This window comes from Lagopus muta, chromosome Z (genome assembly GCF_023343835.1).
Source record: "Lagopus muta isolate bLagMut1 chromosome Z, bLagMut1 primary, whole genome shotgun sequence".
NCBI classification, from domain to species: domain Eukaryota; kingdom Metazoa; phylum Chordata; class Aves; order Galliformes; family Phasianidae; genus Lagopus; species Lagopus muta.
In genome coordinates, this window is record NC_064472.1 from 28,191,734 (window position 1) to 28,213,279 (window position 21,546).

The window sequence follows — 21,546 nt, forward strand, 5'->3', positions numbered from 1 at the left end:
TGCTTTGTGTGCACAGTCAAATTGACTTATTGGTCTTTAAGTTCAGAAACCGTTCATTTAAAAAAAATGTAATTATGAGCCAGCTTGGACAAATTTTTCAATGAAACATTTCATTTTGAAGAATATGATTATTCCTACTGCTACTGACAATTGTATTAAAGTATAACTAATGATAAGAAAAAATAGAATAATTACTATTGGACCTGCAGGGCTTTTAATGTCTGTTCCTTTTTCCTTCTGGCTGGAAATATCCTTGACAGACAAATACCAATGGTGTACCATCTAAACATGTGAAAACCAGAAAAATACCATAGAAGTTGCTTGTGCAGCCACTCCTCTCTAATTCCCCCTCTCCCATCCCATATTTCCCTGGTCTGACACTCCATATGATTGTTCCTGTTAAGATCCTGCCAGGTGTTTCTGGGTCCAGGAGATGCCTAAGCCAGTTCACTGATTTCCTGTCCCAGAAAAGGAACACAAGAAGGAACACAACTGTAGCCAGAGCTAGTGCAAAACAACTAAGAGATGGAGGCATTGGCAATAATATTACTGTGGGATACCTTTTCTGCCAGGTGGGAAGAGAAGAGGAAACATTTTGGGTTTTTTTGCAGAAGAGGTCTCAAGAGCCCTGTGGAAATTTAGATAGCTAGATGCAGCAGAGGGAGATATTTTTCATCAAACAAGTAAGGAATCCGTGGTCAGAGAGGGCTAGAAAAGATACAACAGGGATCAGAACAGAAGAAAAATAGCAAGCATAGGCATGTTAAGAAGGAATTGACATCACTCATGCTCTATCTGTGGAATAAGACATTTGGAAGCCTCCCTGAAATGCCTGTACACAATGCGCACAGTTGTGGAACAGGCAGGAAGAATTACAGAAGTCTGTGTGCAGAGTTCTACTGGGCTATGACCTGACTGGGATCACAGAGACATGGTAGGATAGCTCACACCATTGGAGTGCTGTGATGGACTCTTTAGGAAGGACAGGCTGTGAAGGTAAAGAGAGTGAGTTGCCCTTTGAATGAGTGGGGATGTATGGAGCTCTGCCATCAGATGGGCCACAGAATTGTTGTGGTTGGAAGGGATCTCTGAAGATCATCTAAGTCAGTTATCTAAACTTTGGACTTCCGACAGATGGCAAGTAGATCATTGGAGTTTTTCTAGAAGAAGTTCAGAATAGCTTCATGTGATATGGCTACACATAAATGTTAATTGAGAAGAGATTAACTGTAGTATGGATGTAAATAACATAGTGTAATAGTAAAATACGTATTCAGTGAGTTTGATGAGTTTTAACAGAGTCATAGAATAATCTGTGTTGGAAAAGATGTCTTCTCCTACTCCCACATTTAAGTTGGCACAATGCAGTGCCAACTTAAATCCACGTAATCAGGCTTTATCCTGTCAAGTTTTTGCAAGGATGGAAATTCCTCAAGGCGCTTGTCTTTGACTACCTCCACCGTGGGCAGATGTTTTTTTTAAAAACAGAATATAGATGTAAATGGAATAAAGTGAACAAGAAATGTATTCTGCAGAAGTTAGATTATCCCTAGAGAAAGTCTTCTAAAATGAATCTGATGAAAATTAAGAAAGTGGTGAAATTAAGAAAATGCACCTTGGTAGTTTCATGAATGTGGAATAGTTCTAGTAGATGCAAGTTTAGAATCCAAGGCTGGATAATGCCCTAAGGAGACATAAATCCAAAATTAGTGCACAATTAAAAGAATAATACTGTATAATGCTTTGAACAAACCTGTTTGGATGCTTGTTGTCAGATCTGAGTACAAAATGCTTTCAGTATGAAACAATTCTGAACACAAAACGAAACTGGAACTGCTCATAAATTCCTAAGAAACTTGGTGGTTTCCTTTTAGCACAGTCACTTTTTTTCTGACATAGCTTGAATAGGAACATGAGCTGCTTTGTTCAACAACAGTTTTAAACTGGTTATGAGAACCAGATGGATAGCTGCTGCTATGCGAACAGGATACAGCTGTTCTACATTCTGAAAATCTTAGCTGTTATTTGAACCTTGTTCTCCCAGTGGTTGCATAAAGATCCTATGTAAGTATAACGCTGCTAAAATACCAATCTAAATTTACTCCATTTCTAGCTGATGGACTGCACATTTTGCTTAATGTTATCAATATTAACTTAAATTGATTTTATTTTCAAATGATTTGCAGAGAGTGAATTTTGAATCAGACACTGAGTCTCAGATCCTAAAATAGATCCATATAACTTCAGACTCTGGGGAAGGAAAATTTCAGGAACTGAGCCTGAGTCTCTAACTCAATCTTCTGACATAGGGGAAGGCAGAATAGGAGTGCTGGCAATCCTCTACAGCTTGCTGACTGGGACATTGCTGTTTGTAAATCTTTCTTTCTGAAATTCAGGGAAAAGCTGTAAAAAGAAAATCTAACTCTGCATGTATTTCTGTCCGCATATTTCTGGTTACTTTCTTTTTACTGGTATTAAGCTATTCAATGCATGGCTGCTTTGATTGTATAGCAAGCACAGAATTCCACCTTGTGCATTTCCAAGAAAAGTCTGTAGATGCTAGAGATCACACTGAACTGTTAGCCTGTACTCTTCAGCGCTGCTGCTAATAACTGAGAGGTACAAAATGCACAGCAGCATTAGTTTTAATGTTGTTAATGACATTCTCTATAACAAAGATTTCAACTCAATCTTATTCTAGAATATATGGGGGAAAAATGAGGTTTTATTAGTATATAATCATATTTGATATTAAATGCAAAGAAAGGGCAGATACAAGAAGTAATGGTTATCACTTGTATTGCAATTGTTGTTGTAATTGTAGTTGGCTATAGGTGCATTTTAAACAATGCAGGGGTAGTGAAAACTAAAAGTGAGGGAGATATAAAAAGGAAATGAGAAATATTATCATTTTACCTGGAAGCTGAAGTGAGATGGAGAGCAGATTGAAGTGACAGAAATAGGCTGTCATAGGTGATGTGAACATCAGAGGTGAAGCAATGGGCTCAGCAGTAGCACTCTGAGGTGAACAAGGTGGACAGTGAGTGCAGCAGGAGAGAACAGGCAACAGGTGAGAGTGTGTGTGGGCACTGCTACAGACAAGGACAGCAGAAGTCTGTGTCCTCAGGACCTGCTGAGATAGTACTGAGAAAATGACTGAGCAAATGTTAGCTTTTATTAAATTAAGATCTAATTTTCTTTTTAAAAATGAAATCCCTGAAGTGAAAATGAAGTACATTCTTTCTGCTTGAAAGATGTAGACGCAGTTGATACGAGCTTAGTTTTTAGCTTATTTTTTCACACAGATTTTTAGATCTTTTGAGAAAACAAATGAACTAACTAACAAACAGCACCCACAAACACTGGATTCTTCACTTAATGGGGAAAAAAGAGCAGCATTTCATGACTAGGTTGAAAAGGTTGTGCCTTTTTTCAGATTTTGGAAGGCTGGAAGATTTTGATGCTTCTAGGAAGGGGTACAGTACACAAAAGAGTTTCAGTGATGGAGAAATACAAAACAGTGTTTGGGCCTCAGCAGACTTATACAGTGTTACCTATCATCTGTGTAAAAATATATTCTGTTTTCCAACAAAATTAATTATCAACTTTTTCAAGTAGGAAGCTCTGAATTACCTCAAAACGAACTAGTGCAGTTGTGTGAAGTACAGTCACATGAGCCTGGTGTTGCTCATTCAGAGCTTCCTTCTGTGTGAATGCAGACTAAGGGGGTGAAACATTAACACCACTTGATTCTTCTTGTACTCAGACTTATTTGCCTTTCTGTGGTATTTATAGAGAACATTGCATTGTGCTTTGTGCAAGCCATACCTTTCCAGAACAAAAATACAAAGGATGTAAAATGAGAAAGAATAGGGTAAACTGAGTTCATCTCTGCAATATTATAAAGTATATCAGCAGCAGAGCTAAAGTTTTGAACGTAAGAGTGAACACCTCTATGCCATGATTTCTGCTTCAACTCTATAACAAAGCCCACATGCTCAGAATTTCGCATTGCTTTTCAGACCACCTGTAGTACCTTATTTGCTGAAGCTTATTTGCTGGCATTCTGTGTGGAGAGGAATGGGCTGTGTGGGTGGCCCTTCCTGCTCCTAGCTGTGGAGTACAACATCCCTGTTTCCCTCTAGAGCTCCAGCAGAGAGTGCCTGTGCCGTTCCCTCTACAACAAAAGCACTGCAAGCACTACCAATGAGCTAGATTGGCCTGCCAGGAAATACCTGTCTGCAGTGATAGTGATACCTGCTTGACTTCAGAAGTAGCAAGTAACCTTACTCCTTTCATTTTTCAGACAGAAACTATTATTCTGAGCTGTTACTCTGAACTGCCATGTATTTTTTACTTCTTAAGTCCTGAAGAGAGCTTGGAAACTTGTTAAACTTTCTGAGGAGTTCTGGGTATTCTAGTGAAAATTATGCTCATGGTCTATAACAATTCCTTAGTGCTGGTAAGCAGCATTTACACAAATGCTTAGTATGCCTTCTAACTCTATTCTCTGGAATAGCCTTCCACTCCCCCCCCTCTTACCCTCTCCTCCCCCCTCCAAAAAAAAGAAGCTGAAATGATATTTCCAGGAAAGGGTAGCGTATGATTTTCTTTAGACTGTAAGGGCACTAAATCAGTGACTATATTCCTGGTTGTATCTGTTTACTGGATAGCATAAAGGACGTTCTGTCCTTCCCAGGGTCTTTTATTATCCTCTTTATGGCAGCAAGGATAGCAATTATAAGGAGTGCTACAATCATTTGAGCCAGGTACTGCTCATACTGAGCTTCCTTTTGCTAAATAGAGTCCAGAAAATGTCATGTTAACACAGCTTGATTTTTCCAGGCATCAGCAGTTCCAGGAAGCCTTGTACTAAAGTCTTATACTAAGATGCTCCTTTCAGCTAAGAAAAGGGAACAAAATTGAATTCAGAGTTCATGCTGTGAAGAGGTAAGTTTCAATCTTTATTACTAAGGAGCACATTGCAAAGATCTCTGGGCAACCTTCTTTGGATGGCCTTGCTTGGGTAGGGGATGCACCAGATGTCCTTCAGATATACCTTCCAACTCAATCAATTTGTGATACTTTAAAATACTCTTTGCTTACCAAGCTTCTTGCAAATACTTCAATGTTGGCAACAATGTGGGAATTCCCACTATCCAGGAGTGGACTTCTGGCTAGACTGTGCCAAATGCATCCATTCTAGCAGAATGAATAGTTGGTAACAGTCAGTCCAGATAAAAGCACCTACCAGTTGCTGGTAGACATCTGTTTATGGGAATGTTTCAGGATGCCTGGCACAGCTATCTGCATGGCTTTGCTTTCAGTGTCACAAACAAAAACATATTTCTGTTCAAGCTTTTTCAGATATTGATAGTTAAGTACCATGCTCTTACACTAATGCATCTCATCTGGCAAGAATTTTTTTACATTTAATAATTACGATTTATATCTTCTGGGCCATGAATTATATATTTCCTTATTTTTGCTCTATCTATCTTTTACTCTCTGTAATAGGTATATTTTTTTTTAAAAAAAAGTTCATTTTAAGCACCAGATATGTGCTCTTCATTTTCAATATATAAAAGAGAGTAGATTCACCTCAAGTATCCCACAAGGATTTATATATAGGAATAAGACACTATTCCATTCTTCATTCACTTCTTCCTCCTATGTTCACCCGCTTCTTGGTATGTGGATGGATTAGTGAGCAGGCAACTGAGGATGGTTTGTTTCCTTGTAGTACTAAACGTAGTGACTTCATAATGAGTGAAATTCAGCCCAGCCATATGAGCAGTGCAGGATCTTTGTTTCTGCATTCAAGAAATGAAGATACTATTGCCAATATTACTTATCAGCTCCTTTTTCAAATAGCTAAAATAATCAGGATTTCTCACATGCAATACCATCTTCATCAGTTCTCCGCTAAAAGTAATTAGCCTTCGTTTATATTTAATAAACTTGCATACTATAGTTGCAGTAATATCGCCTTTGTGATATCAAAACATTAAGGCCTAATTTTCCAAGAAATGTCTCCTTATTTTGGGCTGCTAACATTGATAAAATCTTGAGCCTGACTTTCTGAGGCACCAAGAGCCCAAAGATGTGAGCACTCAGAAAAATGAAGCACCTGAAAGAATCAGAGCCAAAATGTTTCTGACTGAGTCACAAACGAACAGGGAAGTAAAATCTAAAACTCTCTGCAGTAAGTCTACTATGGGGAAGTCCAAAATTGTTCCTTCTTTGCTTTTCTTCCTTATACTTATTTCTGGATCTCTTTCACTGATTTCTTTCAGACTATGATAGTGAGCTTGATTTGTTCAAATAAACTCTTACATCATATGATCATGGAATCACAGAATATCCTGGCTTGAAATGTACCCTTGAGGATCATTGAGTTCAGCTCCTCTCTCCCTGCAGAATCACCCCAAATCCAAACTCTGTGTCTGAGAGCATTGAACAAATACTTCTTGAGCTCCAGCAGCTTGGGAACATAACCACTACCCTAGGGAGCCTGTTCTATGCCCATCACCCTTTGGTGAAGAACTTTTACCTAACACATCTGACACTCCTCTGACAGCTCCATGCCATCCCCTTGGGCCGTGTCACTATGGCCAGAGAACAGAACTCAGTACTGCCCTTCTGCTCCCCCCATGAGGAGCTGCAGTCTCCATGAGGCCTTCCCCCAGCCTGCTGTGCTTTGAGCTGAACAAACCCAGGGACCTCAGCCACTCCTCATACATTTTGCTCTCCAGACTCTTCAATATCTTCTTAGTCAATAGTTGTATTGTATCCTTCTTATACTGTGGTGACCACTGAATACAGTGCTCATGGTGAGGCCACACAGCACAGAGCAGAGCAGGACAACTCCTCCTCTTGTCCTGAAGCATTACTGGGCACCCTGGGGTGCAGTTGGCCCTTCTGGCCCCCAGAGCACACTGCTGACTCATGTTCCTCTCGACACTGACAACAACACCACAAAACATTCTTTTCTACAGGGCTGCTCTTCAGTTACCCAGCCTGTACTTATATCCAGAAGTGTCCCATCCCATAATGTGGCACCTGCTCTTCAAATCCAGCTTAAAGCTGTATCTAGTGAACTTGCTAATTCCTGCAGAGCTGGTCTGCTATCCCATGTTATTCTCTGGTTTTATTGTTTGTTTGTTTGTTTGTTTGTTTGTTTTTTGCTTAGTTATGCTGATCCATATACAGAAGTATAAATAATACTTTCCATGTTACTGAAACAGGAAGATGCTAAACCTTAAATTGGACTTTGTCCTGCATTACTTAAGGGTTGATGTTTTATTGCCAGTAATGCAAGGTACTTTGTAAATGACAGGAACTGCTATGTGTAAAGTGAAATTAGCACCCAGCCCTAAAATCTGAAGCAAGGTTATTTTACCTCACTCTGATATTTCCAGTACCTCATTTTTTAGTGCCAAGTATCTGCTGGTTGTGACGTTAAAGGGCTCTGATAATAAACTCAGATAATAGGTATATAAAAAAAATTACGGAAAATGGAGTTGAAGCAAAATAAGGGTCAGGTGTTAGTGATCTTTGTAAGCTAGATCAGGTGTTAGCACAGACAGCAACAAAAACAATCTGGTTCTGCATTTTTATAAATCCCTCTGGCATGCAAGAAACCAACTGAAATTGCTTTTGTTATTTGTGGGTATAGAGCTGCTGTAAAAATGCTGTCCTGTCAGATTTCTTAAGATTGCAAGCTACAGATCTTGAAAGCTTCAAGGACAAAGTTGTAGAAATATTTTCTTTCCTTTCACTGCCAGAGTTCAGCAGTATGAACACGTGTTGTTTGATCCAGGGTTTCCCTTGTTTCTAGAGATATTCTAGTATTGCTTTGCATTTATTGGTATTTCGTAGCTGTGATAGATTCCCAAGGTTTGAAAGGCTTTTAGTGACAGTATTCTAGAACACCACTCAAGCAGAAGGTAGCTGTTGTAAGTTAAGTTGCAATTCTTTTGTTTCAGATCAACCTGAGAAAATGTTCCAAATCCTGACAATGCTGTTGCTGGAAATGCAGCTCTGCATGGTTTCAGGTGAGAGGGAGTGGACTGCCTTTCATTCCCATCATTAGGACCAATGTAACAACACTGCTATGTCCTAATGATGTGGGTTGCAGCATCTCACAATAAATACTTACTTCCCTGAATAGCTGCTAATGTCTGGAGCCTCTGCCCTGAAATGTCTTACAGAAGGCATTGTCTAAGCACTGAGGATAAGGACAGGTGTACATCACTCTCTACCATTGCTCTTCTTGAAAGCATTGTGTGTTGACAGTAGAGGTGACCTGAATTACCAGGCATGACTATGAGAGAGAGAATAACCACAAGACAGCTGTAAAGTAAACAATCTCAGTGCAAGACATACTGAAGTAAAGCCACATGTATCCTTCTATCCATCTCCTAGAAGGAGCAGTTTGGCTAAAGGGGGTCATAGGAGCAGAAAACTGAGTGAGGAGCATGGCATACAACACTGCAGTAAGTCTGTGGCTTCTGGGTGGCCACTGTGCTCAAAAGATTTTGCAGGAAATACATTCCTTATTTAACTTCTATCAAGTCTAGTGAACTCATATGTTCTATAAAGATATTTTACATACAATAGATAAAATAAATGGGAAGAGTTTGGTATTTTTTCATATTATTTATCTGTCATTGTATTCAAATGAACAAACAAACATTGCTAATAGGAACTGAAAATTTCCCTGCAAGTATTTAACAAACACGTGAAAGAATAATAAGAAAAATGCACAAATAGTTGCATGAACTTCTCTTTTGAATATTGCTGTAAACATTTTCAAGTGCTTCTATTAAATTAAGAATAACAATATATGGTAAGTCCAATAAAAAAGAAAGTAACAAGGTTTATGGAATCATCAATTATAAAAAGCTTTCCTTTATCAAGTATGCTTTAAATGGGTAAAGTATTCATGACAATGTGACTTTCAAAGCTGGTGAATGCTTTCTGTAATAATTTTGTGTATTTCTGAATTTACATGGATCAAAGATACTCACATGGTTCACGTGTGGAAGACTGCAGCTGCTACACAGCAATTCTTGCCAGATATACTTACTTATTTAGTGCCAATACATGTGTTTCACAGGACTTAAACTGGATTTTCACTTTTTAAAAGACAACAAAATTAGCTTTAGTATTTCCGTATTTATTTGTGCTTTTATAAGAACCTTAGGACACACAAGATACAACAGTGATTTTGGAATAGTACTGCCTGTGTAATCACTACTCAAGCTATTTTTTAAAGTGAAAAAAAAATTGTTCGTCTTGTCCTTATTATTCAGATTCTGTAAGCAATACAAAATAGAGTTGATTTTCTATAGGTACTGCTGACATTGTAAAAATGCTAATGTGAATAGGAAAAAAATGCTTAGAACCTGAAGTCAAGCTAATAACTGTACACCTGACTATATGAAAGCTGTTTGACCAAGCTCAAATAAAATCAGAAAGTATTTCAGCACAGCAGACAACAGCTGTTTTCTTTCCCTCCCTTAGCTTTATTCACAGTTGAAGTTCCTCAACAGCTGTATGTTGTGGAGTATGGGAGCAATGTGACCATGGAATGTAGATTCCCTGTGAATGGCTCATTGAACCTGGGACTCCTGAGTGTTGTCTGGGAGCAGAAGAGGCAAGGTCAGCTGGAATCAAGAGATGTGTACACACTCCGCAATGGGAAAGCACTTCTTTCATCCCAACACCACGATTACATGGGAAGAGCAGCGCTGTTACACAACGAATTGAAATCGGGACGAGCAATCCTTCAAATTACCAGCGTCAGGATCACAGATGTGGGATCTTACCTTTGTCTCATTGACTACCAAGGTGCTGACTACAAGTACATTACTTTGGAAGTAAAAGGTCAGTGGCTGAAGGAACATGAGTATTTATTAATTGAGATGTCTTAAATAAAATCCTGCAGACAGGTAGGAATCTATGAATTGATAGGAATTAATGGATAAATCTCTTACCAAGCCCTCATGCTTAAGCCCCCAGGAGTACTGAAGCAGTCTCACTGCCATCTGTTCCAGTTCAATGGCAGCTGAGTTTCTCTGGGGTGCACTCCATCTTCTCCCAGCATCCTCATCTGTGGAACTCCCCTTCCCCATCAATTCCTCTGTTGATCCACTTCTGGCCATTCCCAAGCATTTCTCTGATGTGTTTTAATTTACTGATGAGCCCTCCTGCTCATCCCCACTGGGGATTTCCCCGGTGACTGCAGCTCAGTGAGCACAGACATATGATTTTCTCAGTTTTCTCAGTCAAAGCCAAGTGAGCATCAGTAATAAATGGATACATGACTGGATAGCATGGCAGAACAGTCCTTAGAAAGACCTCTGGTGTTTCCCATTAATTGCTGCATGTCTGTGTGATTCAAGATGGCATTCATTTCGTGCTTAGGCATTTGAATAATGAACTTTGTCAAATGCAAAAATGGTCACAGTCGATTTTAAAGACTACTTTGGTACCTCTGACCTGATCTTGTGAAGATTCTAGGCTCTTTTCCTTCTAAATACTATGAAAATACCATGCCTGTTTATAAAGTATGGTAACACAAATCAAAACAAAACAAAACAAAAAACTTGATGCAGCCTGCATTATTTCTCTTGCAATATAGCTATTATTTTGTGTTTTGGGATGGGACCCCATGGGATTTCACTAGTTTCCTCTGTATTGATGAATTCAATGTTAACTACTGTCTTGGACAGAGTAATGAAGTAAACTCTGATACTGTAGGCCTCAGAAGGATTGAACAAATACTACTGAGTTGTTCTACAAAACTTCATCATTTCAAATAAGATTGTTTCAGATAAAGCCACAGACAATAAGGAGAAGGAGGGAAATGGGATAATGACTGAAAATGACTTAACTTCACCTGTTCTTATGCAGCATCCTACAAGATAATAAACACACAGAAAACAAGAAAACGGAATGAAGACAAGTTTGCTTTCATATGCCAGTCAGAAGGCTTTCCTCTGGCAGAGGTATTCTGGCAAAATGAAAAGAACTTCAGTCTCAGCGGGTCTGCAAATACTACCTACACACTGACTGCAGATGGCCTCTACAATGTCACCAGCATCCTGATAATCAATCAAAACATGAATGAGAATTACAGCTGCATATTCTGGAATAAAGAACTGAATGAAAATACTTCAGCTTACATTTACTCTTTAGGTTCATATCACCTTGAACTTGTATGAGAGAGAGATGACAGAGAAAGAGAGTTAGAAAGGAGAAAATGATAGTGCATATATTTTGTTCTATTATCCATCACCAGAACTTCACTCCAGAAGGCAATGTAATAGCGATGCTCTGGAAAGAATCAAGTCAGTGCTATTAATGTCTTTGAAGCCAAGGCTAGCTCACACCCCAGAAAGCCAGTCTAGTCATTTTCTAGTCTATTATAGTGCATTTTAATTTTAGAGTAGCTCCTAATGTTTTGCTGTCAGTATGGTAGAAATTCTTCAGTCATCATGCATATGTTCCCTGACATAAAATTCTAATGAATTGTTCTTATGGAATACAGATAAATTGCAGTATTGGTTGCTCAAATGGCATGAAAACAGGAAAACTGACACATGTAAAGATTCTTGAAGTAATATTGCAGAATGGAAAATTCATAGAGTGTAAGATAACCCTGATAAATGTTAAGAATCTTAAGTTCAGTCAGAGCCAGGCTTTGGAGAATCAGAACTGGAAGTTCATAAACTCTGCTGCTTTCTAAATTACAAATTTACTTTTCCTGATTTTTTTTTTCTTTTTTGTGTGTTCTGTTTTGTTTTTCTTTGACAGCTTTAATGAGTACACAGTCTGGTGGACGAAAGTCCCTGATCTTATTTGTTGTCGCCACGTGTGTGATAGTACTGGTCCTTCTCCCTGCATTAATAATCTTTCAAAAGAGAAAATTGTTCAAGAATTGCCGTGCTAAAAAAGGTACATTTTACTTCAGATAGTGGATTTTTCTCCTATTAATTTTTCCTGTGAACAATGTATTTGAAGGCTTAATAACCGTAGGCATGTTCATATGATTTTGGTCACATTTTCTTTCTAGAGGAATACTATTTAAAATGAAATCTTGCTGTATTTGAGTTGGACTTCGTTCTTCTCACCTTTTACTTAGGTGAGCAGGTGTTTGAGTGTACATTATATCATGCCATCAATTGTTCAGTAAAGGACATAAGCAAGTCTTTGCTTTTTTACAGGAGAGCTGTAAAAGCATAGCTTGTTGGTACTTGTTTCCATTCGTAGTAACAGATTAACAAATGTAGTCACCTTGGAGCCCATGTCTTGCTGTCACTCTTATTGGCTACAAAGTCACTGCATCTACAGCATTTGACATAAAACTTCCATTTACAGCAATGAATTAAAGGCAGTCCAGCTGAAATGGCATGCTCCTCTACTACTTTGTTGGACTACTATATGTACAGTGTTTATTTCCTGGCTTGTAAATGCAATACTCAAAAATGCAAATGGGCTGTTATTCTAGTCTTTTCCTGAATATGAGAAGACTCCAATAAACTCAGACAAATAGAATTGTAACAAAATAAGATTGAATCAAGTTTGGTTATAGGTCTTTAGAATTTGATTCAAAATTCGTAAATGAAAAGAACTGTAGAGAAGTCTGTCTACATGGTATGAATTAATAATAAAATCTTACATGTGTTTAAAGCTCTGTTTAATGCAAAAGTTTTTCAAATTTGTTTCTTCGACTACTTGAAGTGTTTAAGTTAAATTTGTTTAATTTTGTTTTAACAGACAGGAAAGGAAAATTGAGCTCTACTGTGACAGATGAGAACAGTAAGTTATTATTTTTTAATGTTGATGTTTATAGCTTTTCCCTCCTCTAAGGTAAGAGCTTTGTAAATCTGCAGACAGCAACCTAAATATTGCTATATCAAAATGGATTCTACTTTGAATTTAATTTGAACTTTTCTTAAATATTCTAAATATCTAGTATCTGTAATAATCATCTCTAAAAAACACAAATCCAACCTTACAACTTTCTCACATGCTATATAAAAATTAGTGAATATTTATTCCCTTTCACTGAGATACAGGGAGCTTGCATGTATGTCTATGTCTACACCCACATACACTGACTACAGTCCTACTGGCCTCATCTGGGTAGGTTACACAGAGAAAGCTGGCTGCTTTGGAAGGCATGCAGCTTTTTGTCACAATTATTTGTTGTGCTTTTGATTCAGTCCACATATTTTGGCAGTAAAAAAATGACACCTGATTTCTCTGGAGCATTAGATGGTCCACCATGATTCTTCTCATCTAATGAGTATACAGCATCCCTAGACATCTAGAAATTGTTACATTGAGAAACGAATGCAATGCCTAAAGACATTAGGATGCATGTGACTGTCCTGTACCAAAATTGAACTGGCAAAAAAAACCAAACCAAAACAACAACAACAACAAAAAAAAAAACCAAACAAACAAACAAAAAAAAAACCAACAAAAAAACCACCATAGTGAACTCTAAAGTGATGTAAGAAAGCTCTTAAAATACCTACGTACATAAATCACTTTTGTTACCTATAAACAGAAGTCTTACAGATTAATGCATTGTTAGCAGAGAGGCTGGGCCAGCGCCAGGTATGATGATACTGGGTAGAAGTGCCATTCCTTGGTGTTCAAATAGCCTATTGAGGCCAACCTTGAGGTGCCCAGTGTACTCAAGGAAGATGACTGACTCCCCCACTGCGTAGAGCAGAACTGTGACACAAGTGATGGAGGGCCTGAGGAAATAACGCAGAGCAGTTTCTAGACTCATAGACAACTTTGGGCATTTCCAAGGACAAGATTTACTGGAGAAGTCACCTTTGTTTCCCATTACTAGAGAAGAAGGAAAAAAAAAAAAAAGAAAAAAAAAGAAAAAAGAAAAAAAAGAAGCATCAAAAAGTCACTTCCATAGCAGAAATAAAACCTGGGGACTGGGGAGAGGGGCATGAAATCATCACTGACTCTTGCTTCACCTCAGATAGCAGTGTATGCCTCTTACCTCACCAGCATCACTAGATACCACTTGTAAGATGACACTTTCAGAAAATCACTTTCACCTTTCACAAATCATAACTTACTGGAGTTAAGAGCCCTTTCTCATTTTATGTGTGGTGGTGTGAAACTTCTTTGGAGCTATGCCACATGCAAATGAATGAAAGCTGAAGGCAAGCAGTTCTGGTGCATGTCTGAACATAATTCCAGTGCACGTTGTCTGAACACAGTCAGGCTTCCCCTGGCTTTTTGTATTACTGTTGTAGGATTTTTTTGCTGTGTAGGCAGTAGCCTCCTCTTTGCATTTACTGAAATGAAGAAATTAAATGAGATGTAGCTGCTTTTTGTGGTTTTGTTTTACTTCTTCATTTTAATGACCAAAAATCTTTGCCATATGACTTACTGCATGTTGCACAAACATTTCTATTTCTCAGCACCATGTATTTTTAAGAAACACTGGAAAGAACCTTTATTCCATGATAAGTATGTAGTTGAAGCCACAGATACTTTACCGAAGAGCCTTGGAAATGACCCACATGGCCCTGGTTACAGGAACAAGGATTGTTCATGTGATCATTTTAAACTGCAGCTTGAGCTGCTCTATTACTGAGGATGCAGAACATTCTACCTCATCACTGAAGTCCCAGTTCTGCAAACATCTCTTCAGCTGCACAGATTTTACTAACAAGCATTCCCATGGGTGCTACCTAATCTGATTTCAGTTTTGTTATTTCATTTTCATGGGATTGCCATTGATAGCTGCTAATAGAAAATTCAGAATTTGCATCATAGATAAGAGAGTACTCTTTCCTCTGAGAAGGTTGCAGCAGGATGTCACGAAGTTAACTTCAGCTTTAAGGACCCACTGTACTTCAGCATACCCAGAAGAACTCACATGTAACAAAGACATCACCCTCAGTGTTTGCCCTTAGGCTGTTAAAATCAAGTCATTATTGTATATTTTTAAAATAATGTTCTTCCTTTTCCTTTCCCTAAGGAGGCTACTATAACTCTCAAACAGAGACTTCATACTTGTCAACTGTCATGCATTCTGGAGAAAGCAGGAATGTGAATCTGTGAAAATTCATCATCTCACATGCAGCAATTTGCATTTTTTTATCTGCTTTTGAGGACTTGAGGGAAAAGCTACCACACCAATTTCAGATGAACAGATGAACTCGTGGATTTGTTGGCACTAGAGCAATGGACATCTACAGATACAGTGCGTATCTGAAGTTACAAAGAATTATGCTGTCATTCAATGTGGTCTGCCACTAGGAGAAGGCTTTCTCCAGTTCTTTTTATTCCCTTTATTCTAGAACTTACTGTGGCTCAATGAAATGTAGTTCAGTGAGTACTTTTGTTAAGTGGTACGGACTCAAGAATGTTGCTTGGATTCAAACATCTTGAAGGAATTTGAATAAAAGCTATATATGCTGCCCTATATATAGACACCTTTCATGTAGAGAGTGTTACATGCTAGTATCTCATTTCCAAACTTTCCAACATACTAAACTGGAAATTACCACAAGTACCCAACAGTATTTCACACAACTAATGACAGATCAAAGTACAGCCAGAACTAAAACCAAAACCAACCAAATAACAAAAACAAAACAAAACAAAACAAAAAAAAAAAAACCACAGTAAAACAGCGCTATATCAGAGAAGACAATATTAATGCACAGTCTCTGTATAGATAAGCCAGATGAAAATCTATGAACTGTGATGCTGCAGCAACATAAAAATAAGGAATTTTTCATTTGAGATTATTACTCAAAATAATTTTTGGGGAGAGGAATGTAGAAGCAAAAGTGAAAATGTTGTTCAGCCAGATTTTTCAGATAATGTTTAAATGGTAATTTTATTTTCAGAGGAAGATATGAATTTTCTATATTCTAGGCACATAATTGTTTATTTCCCATTTGTAGTAATGCCTAAAAAAACTTTACTTAACTCTGAATATCCTGCATCTTGGGCACAGTTTGCACAGTACCAGTTCTGAAAAACCACACAGCAGGAAACAATGTTTTGCTTCTTAAATAGTCATCAAACAGTGAATCACAGGCACTGAGTTGGATTTGGCATGTTATTTTCAAAGAGCACTGGCTCTAGTGAATTGCCTTTTCTCCGAAGACAGATGCAGAATCATAGAATCAGAGAATGACTTGGATTGCAAGTGACCTTAAACATAATCTAGTTCCAAATTCCTGCAGTAGGTGGGATTAGCCTCCAACTAGATCAGGCTGCCCTGAGTCTCAACAAACATTGAATACCTCCACAACTTCTCTGGGCAGCTTGTTCTAGTGCCTCACCACCATCTGAGTGAAAAATTTCCCCCCAATATCTAATCTACATTTCCCCTGGACACAGAGCTGTTGGCCACAACCCTCTGCTTGTGACCATCTCACCAGTTATTTATCCACCAAATAGTCCACCCTTCAAATCCATATCTCTCCAATTTAGAGATAAGGCTGTGGTGTGGGAAATATAACAAGACAGTAACATCACATATCACAGAATCACAGAATTGTAGGGCTTGGAAGGGACCTCCAGAGATCATCGAGTCCAACTCCCCTGCCAAAGCAGGTTCCAACACATTATATACTATATACCAGACTATAACGTAACAAGATGAAAAAGAAGTGCTTACACGGAAACTATTTCTGACATTATTCTGAAGAGCACTGTCTGCTTCACCAAAAAAACCCACTGTATCAGTAAAATCAAGATTTTTTTCATAGTTCTTTGGATATAGACAGAAGCTGCTTCTCCAGTGACACTTGCAGTTATTCACACTAGCACACAGCTGACCTACTGCAGCAAAGGATCTGAAAGACAGCATTTATTTCCTCTCCATGATAGCTGATCTTAAAAAAAGGAGGACTGATGTTGATTTTACTTGGGAAAGAGGAAAAATGTTTGTCCTTATCATCACGTCAGCTTGGATATCTGGGATATCTGTGTATTGTATCTTTAAATACTCAGTTGTCACCACTGGATTCAGCTGAGCAGAATGCACACAAGTCTTGCCACATCCTTGCTGATATGAGAAATCGGATAGATGTCAGTGAATCAGAGGCAGCTTCTCAAAGTAGTGCTTAGCTTGCAGTGTTTAGCAGCTTGGGAACTGCCCTAGCTTGCAGTATTTGGCAATAGTTAAGGGTCAGTATACATACAGTATAGAGATTTCTCTCCATGACAGATTCATACTCCACTGGGAATCACAAGACCCTTCTGTTAGTCACTGTGCAAACTCTAGCCCCTGTAAGGACTTCGGGTTTTTTTGTTTGTTTGTTTGTTTGTTTTCCATTCCTTTCTCATATCCATAAAATGGAAGTAATTTGAGCTGAATTTATGTGGATGAACATAAAGCATGTGCCACAGAATTTGAAATTTGATTATGGATTATTGTTCCTTACTGAATGAAAGTCATCCTGTTACTATATTACTCTTCTAAGTAAATTTTGCCTTGATGTGGGTAGGGGCTATTGTACTTCTTGCATGTTTTTACATAACAAACAGTCCCTGGTTTTACTTTTCATAGGAACCAATTACATATATACTGGCATTCCTAGACAGAGGCAGTACAGCTTTTTACTACAATTCTGTGTCCTATCCACTCCATTTTATATGGAAGGAGCAGTTTTACTACTTATTGTTAAGAACCATAAAAATATCAAAAAATGTGTCTTGGTTTGCATGTATGTATTTTTTTACCAACTCTCAATAAATACCTATGAACTACAGTAAAAATAAATCAGGATGATTCTCACAGGTTAGTAAGTGACAGCTTGTCATCTGCCTGATACGTCTATATGTGTATACAAATTCATGCATGAGTTGCTTTTTACTGAAAGCTACACCATATGAAAGCATATGATACGTGTGTGGTGTGATGAGCCTCTGTTCTTTCTACTTCAGCTACTGTTGAAGTTATCTTGAAAAAGACGAAGTAAGAGTTTTGGGTAAATTGCCCACAGCATATTGAAAGAGGAGTTTTCTGTTGGTGGTGGTTTTTTTTTGTTGTTGTTTGTTTGTTTTTCCCACAGTTTTTAAGATTACAGTGAGATGAAAATAGCTGATATTTTTAGACCAAGACTGTAAAGTTTCTAGATACTATAATAATTAGTCTATAGGGACAGACTTTAAAGCTTACTCTCAACTAGGGAACACCCAGCATAGGATATTTCCATGGCCTTTCCTGATATCATAGAATCATAGAATCATAGAATGGATAAGTTTGAAAGGGATCTTAAAGATAATCTAGTTCCAACTCCCCTACCATGGGCAGGGTTGCCAGCCACTAGATCAGGCTGCCTAGAATCCCATCCAGCCTGGCCTTGAATGTCTCCACAGATGGGGCATTTACAACCTCTCCATGAAACTTGTTTCAGAGACTCATACCCCCCTCCAAGCAAAAAAATTCTTCCTAGCATCTAACATAAATCTCCCTTTTTTAATTTAAAGCCATTTCCCCTCATCCTAATCACAGTCAGAACATGTATGAAGTGAGTCCCCTCACACTTATAAATTTCCTTCAAATACTGGAAAGATAAAACAAGACCTCCTTGGAGTCTTTTCTAAGCTGAACAAATTCAGCTCCCTCAGTCTTTCTTCATAGGAGAGGTGCTCCAGCCCTCTGATCATCTTCATGGCCCTCCTCTAGCCTTGTTCCAACAGCTTCACATCCTTCCCGTTCTGGGGGCCCCAGACATGGAAAAAGGACTCCAGATGGGACCTCACAAGGGCAGAATAGAGGGGGACAATCACCTCCTTCTCTCTGTTGGCCATCCCTGTTAATACAGACTAGAATACTGTTGGTTTTCGGGGCTGCAAGAGTAAACAGCTGGTTCATATCCAGCTTTTCATCCGTCAGAACCCCCAAGTCCTTCTTCAAAGGTCTGTTCACAATGAGTTCTCCCAGTCTGTATTCATATCTGGGATAACCTTGACCCAAATGCAACACCTTGCACTGAGTCTTGTTAAATCTCGTTATATTTTCGTGTGCCCACTTTACGAGTGCACCCAGTCCCTTTGGATGGCATCCCTTCCTTCTACTGTGTCAGCTGCAGTCAGCTTGGAATTATCAGCAAACTGAGGATACACTCAATCCCACTTGTCTATGCACTGATAAAGATGTTGAAGAGCACCAGTCCCAAGACACATCTCTAGGGGACACCACTCATGATTTATGATACAGATCTCCTTTATTACCCTAAACAACTTTATCTCACCTACAAGGGTGTCATAAAAAATACCGTGTTGATATACTGTAGCAAGGTATAGATTTGGTTATAGTTTGTGGAAAATTTAAACTACTCACTGGTTTAAATTCCTTAAAAACCTTTGATAGCTCACCAGATTTTAATGATAATCCATTTCCACAAACATGTATGTAAAAAATACATTTTTAATTATCTAATTCTTGTTGTCCAGTAAAGGAAGACACTACTTTTGTTTCTGGCCTATTTCACAGTGAGATGTTTGCCATTTTAGCACAGGTTGATTGGTCTTCCTGTTCATTCTTCACCTGCTATTTATCTTGGCTTCCAGAGGCTTGCAGAAGATTCATAACAGCATTTTTAGCATCTGCAAGCTGCAGTTTGTTCTGTGACTAAGAGCATAAAGGAGAATAGGACTACTGTTCTGTTTTTTTGCAACATACACTTTTGCATGTCAGCACATAAAAACACTGAACTAGTTGATTTCATAGAATCATAGAAAACTCAGAGTTGGAAAGGACCTTTAAAGGTCATCTAGTCCCTGCAATGCACAGGATCATGCACAGCTAGATCAGGTTGCTCAGAGCCTGATCCAGCCTGGCCTTGAAAGTCTCCATTGACAAGGCATCCAACACATCTCTGGGCAACCTGTTCCAGTGCCTCATCAGCCTCACTGTAAAAGACTTTTTACTTATATCTAATTTAAATCCACTTTCTTTCAGTTTTAAATCATTTCTTCTTGTCTTACCACAACAGACTCTTCTGAAGAGTATGTCCCTCTCTTTTCTGTAGCTCCCCTTTAGATACTGAAAGACTGCTATCAGGTCACCATGCAGCCTTCTCTTCTCCAGACTGAACAGCCCCACTAGCAGACAAGTCTGCAGGCAACATCTTACATTAAGAATATTAGTTTCTTTGAAATAAGGCTGTGGGTAGACAGGGATTTCTAATAGTCACTTAAAAGATGTTTACATACCAGAAAATTCTATCAAATGATTCTGAACATGGCCAACTGGGAGCAGTTGGAAATGCCTTTTAGATATTTGGATCATCAATGAACAAAACATTCATATCTTTCTTAAATTGAGTAGTTATCATTTCTCACAGAATTTCTTCTTTCACCAGACAGAAACATGCATCTTGCCACCGAAACCAATACCCTCCTACTTCAAAAAATGGCAAGCCATCCCTATACTGCAAAGAATCACAGACACTGGAACAAATCTAATCTGAAGTTTGGCTTTTCTTTGTGTAGTGGAGGGATTGAACTGCATGACCTCCAGAAGATCCTTCTAACCTAACATCATATTTCCTCATAAATTTGTAGTTCAAATTAGCTTCAGCATATTTGGCAATTAGCTGACTTACACCTTAATAAGAGAGCAGCCTAGGAGAATAGCCTCAGGTCAAGGACTGCCATCTGGTTTGACAGGACATCCTAGTTTTCCTCAGCATGTTGTCAAGCGTGCCCTGAAATAGAGTTAAAGCCAGTGTGCTGCAGTACTTACCCAACCTGAATGTGTAGCCATATGGCAAAAAGTAGCTGACACAGGTAAGTGCACTGTACAAACACTGACAAAAGCTGACTTGAAAGAAACGTTAATCAAGTTCAGATGTGCTTGTGGGTTTTATGTTTACTACCTGTTTTCTGCAGCTGAAATTTGTTTACTCACAACTCACTTTCTTTAATGGGCTTTTCCAAATGGGAAGTGAAATGTCTTTTATGTAAAGTCTGTGTCACAAACTACGTTACTTGAGGAAATTACATAAATAAAGAAATAAACAACCCATACGCAGTAGAAATTTAATAAACTGAACAGTGGGTTTAAGTGCATTCCTTACACACGTGTTTTTCAGGAAGAAAGACAAGATGATCATATGGGTTTCAGCTAATGAAGACAGAGCTTCCTATGATGATGTGGGAATCAATTTACTTGTAAATATTCTAATTGCAATAGAAGCGTTGCTAGCAAAAAGATCCCTGTGCCGCTGAATGGCTGCATTTGTTTACGAAATGCACCTTCTTGAGGCAAGAAGATAAAGACATTTTTTCAAGACCTAAAACAGAGAGTTGCCAGCATAAGCCAAACTTGGTAACAACTATACCAGCATGCAAAGCTGAAAGAAAAGAGAAATAACTTCTTCCACCTTGTCTTCATGGATTAGTAAAGTAAAACCTGGTACAGTAAGGAAGTCAGATATCAGTAAAAAGATTCACACACTTCAAAATGTCAGTGATCAGTGAGAAAGTGGAAACTTCAGGTGTAAGAGGGAAAAGGAGGTCAAC

The 21,546-nt window shown here is 38.4% G+C and overlaps 1 protein-coding gene across 4 annotated transcripts; it reads left to right on the forward strand.

Annotated features, from left to right (window-relative positions):
* Positions 1 to 1,904: 1,904 nt before the first annotated feature.
* Positions 1,905 to 17,725, forward strand: LOC125687130 (programmed cell death 1 ligand 2-like). Of its 4 annotated transcripts, XM_048931968.1 has the most exons (9): positions 1,905 to 2,064; positions 4,146 to 4,280; positions 4,846 to 4,950; positions 7,989 to 8,057; positions 9,529 to 9,891; positions 10,921 to 11,205; positions 11,824 to 11,964; positions 12,787 to 12,828; positions 15,032 to 17,725. In XM_048931968.1, exons 4-9 carry the CDS (start codon positions 8,003 to 8,005, stop codon positions 15,112 to 15,114), a joined length of 969 nt encoding a protein of 322 aa, XP_048787925.1. In that variant the 5' UTR covers positions 1,905 to 2,064; positions 4,146 to 4,280; positions 4,846 to 4,950; positions 7,989 to 8,002; the 3' UTR covers positions 15,115 to 17,725. The 4 variants fall into 4 exon arrangements, with proteins under 4 accessions (XP_048787925.1, XP_048787923.1, XP_048787926.1 ...); XM_048931966.1 differs by lacking the exon at positions 4,146 to 4,280; XM_048931969.1 differs by lacking the exons at positions 4,146 to 4,280; positions 7,989 to 8,057.
* Positions 17,726 to 21,546: the final 3,821 nt, after the last annotated feature.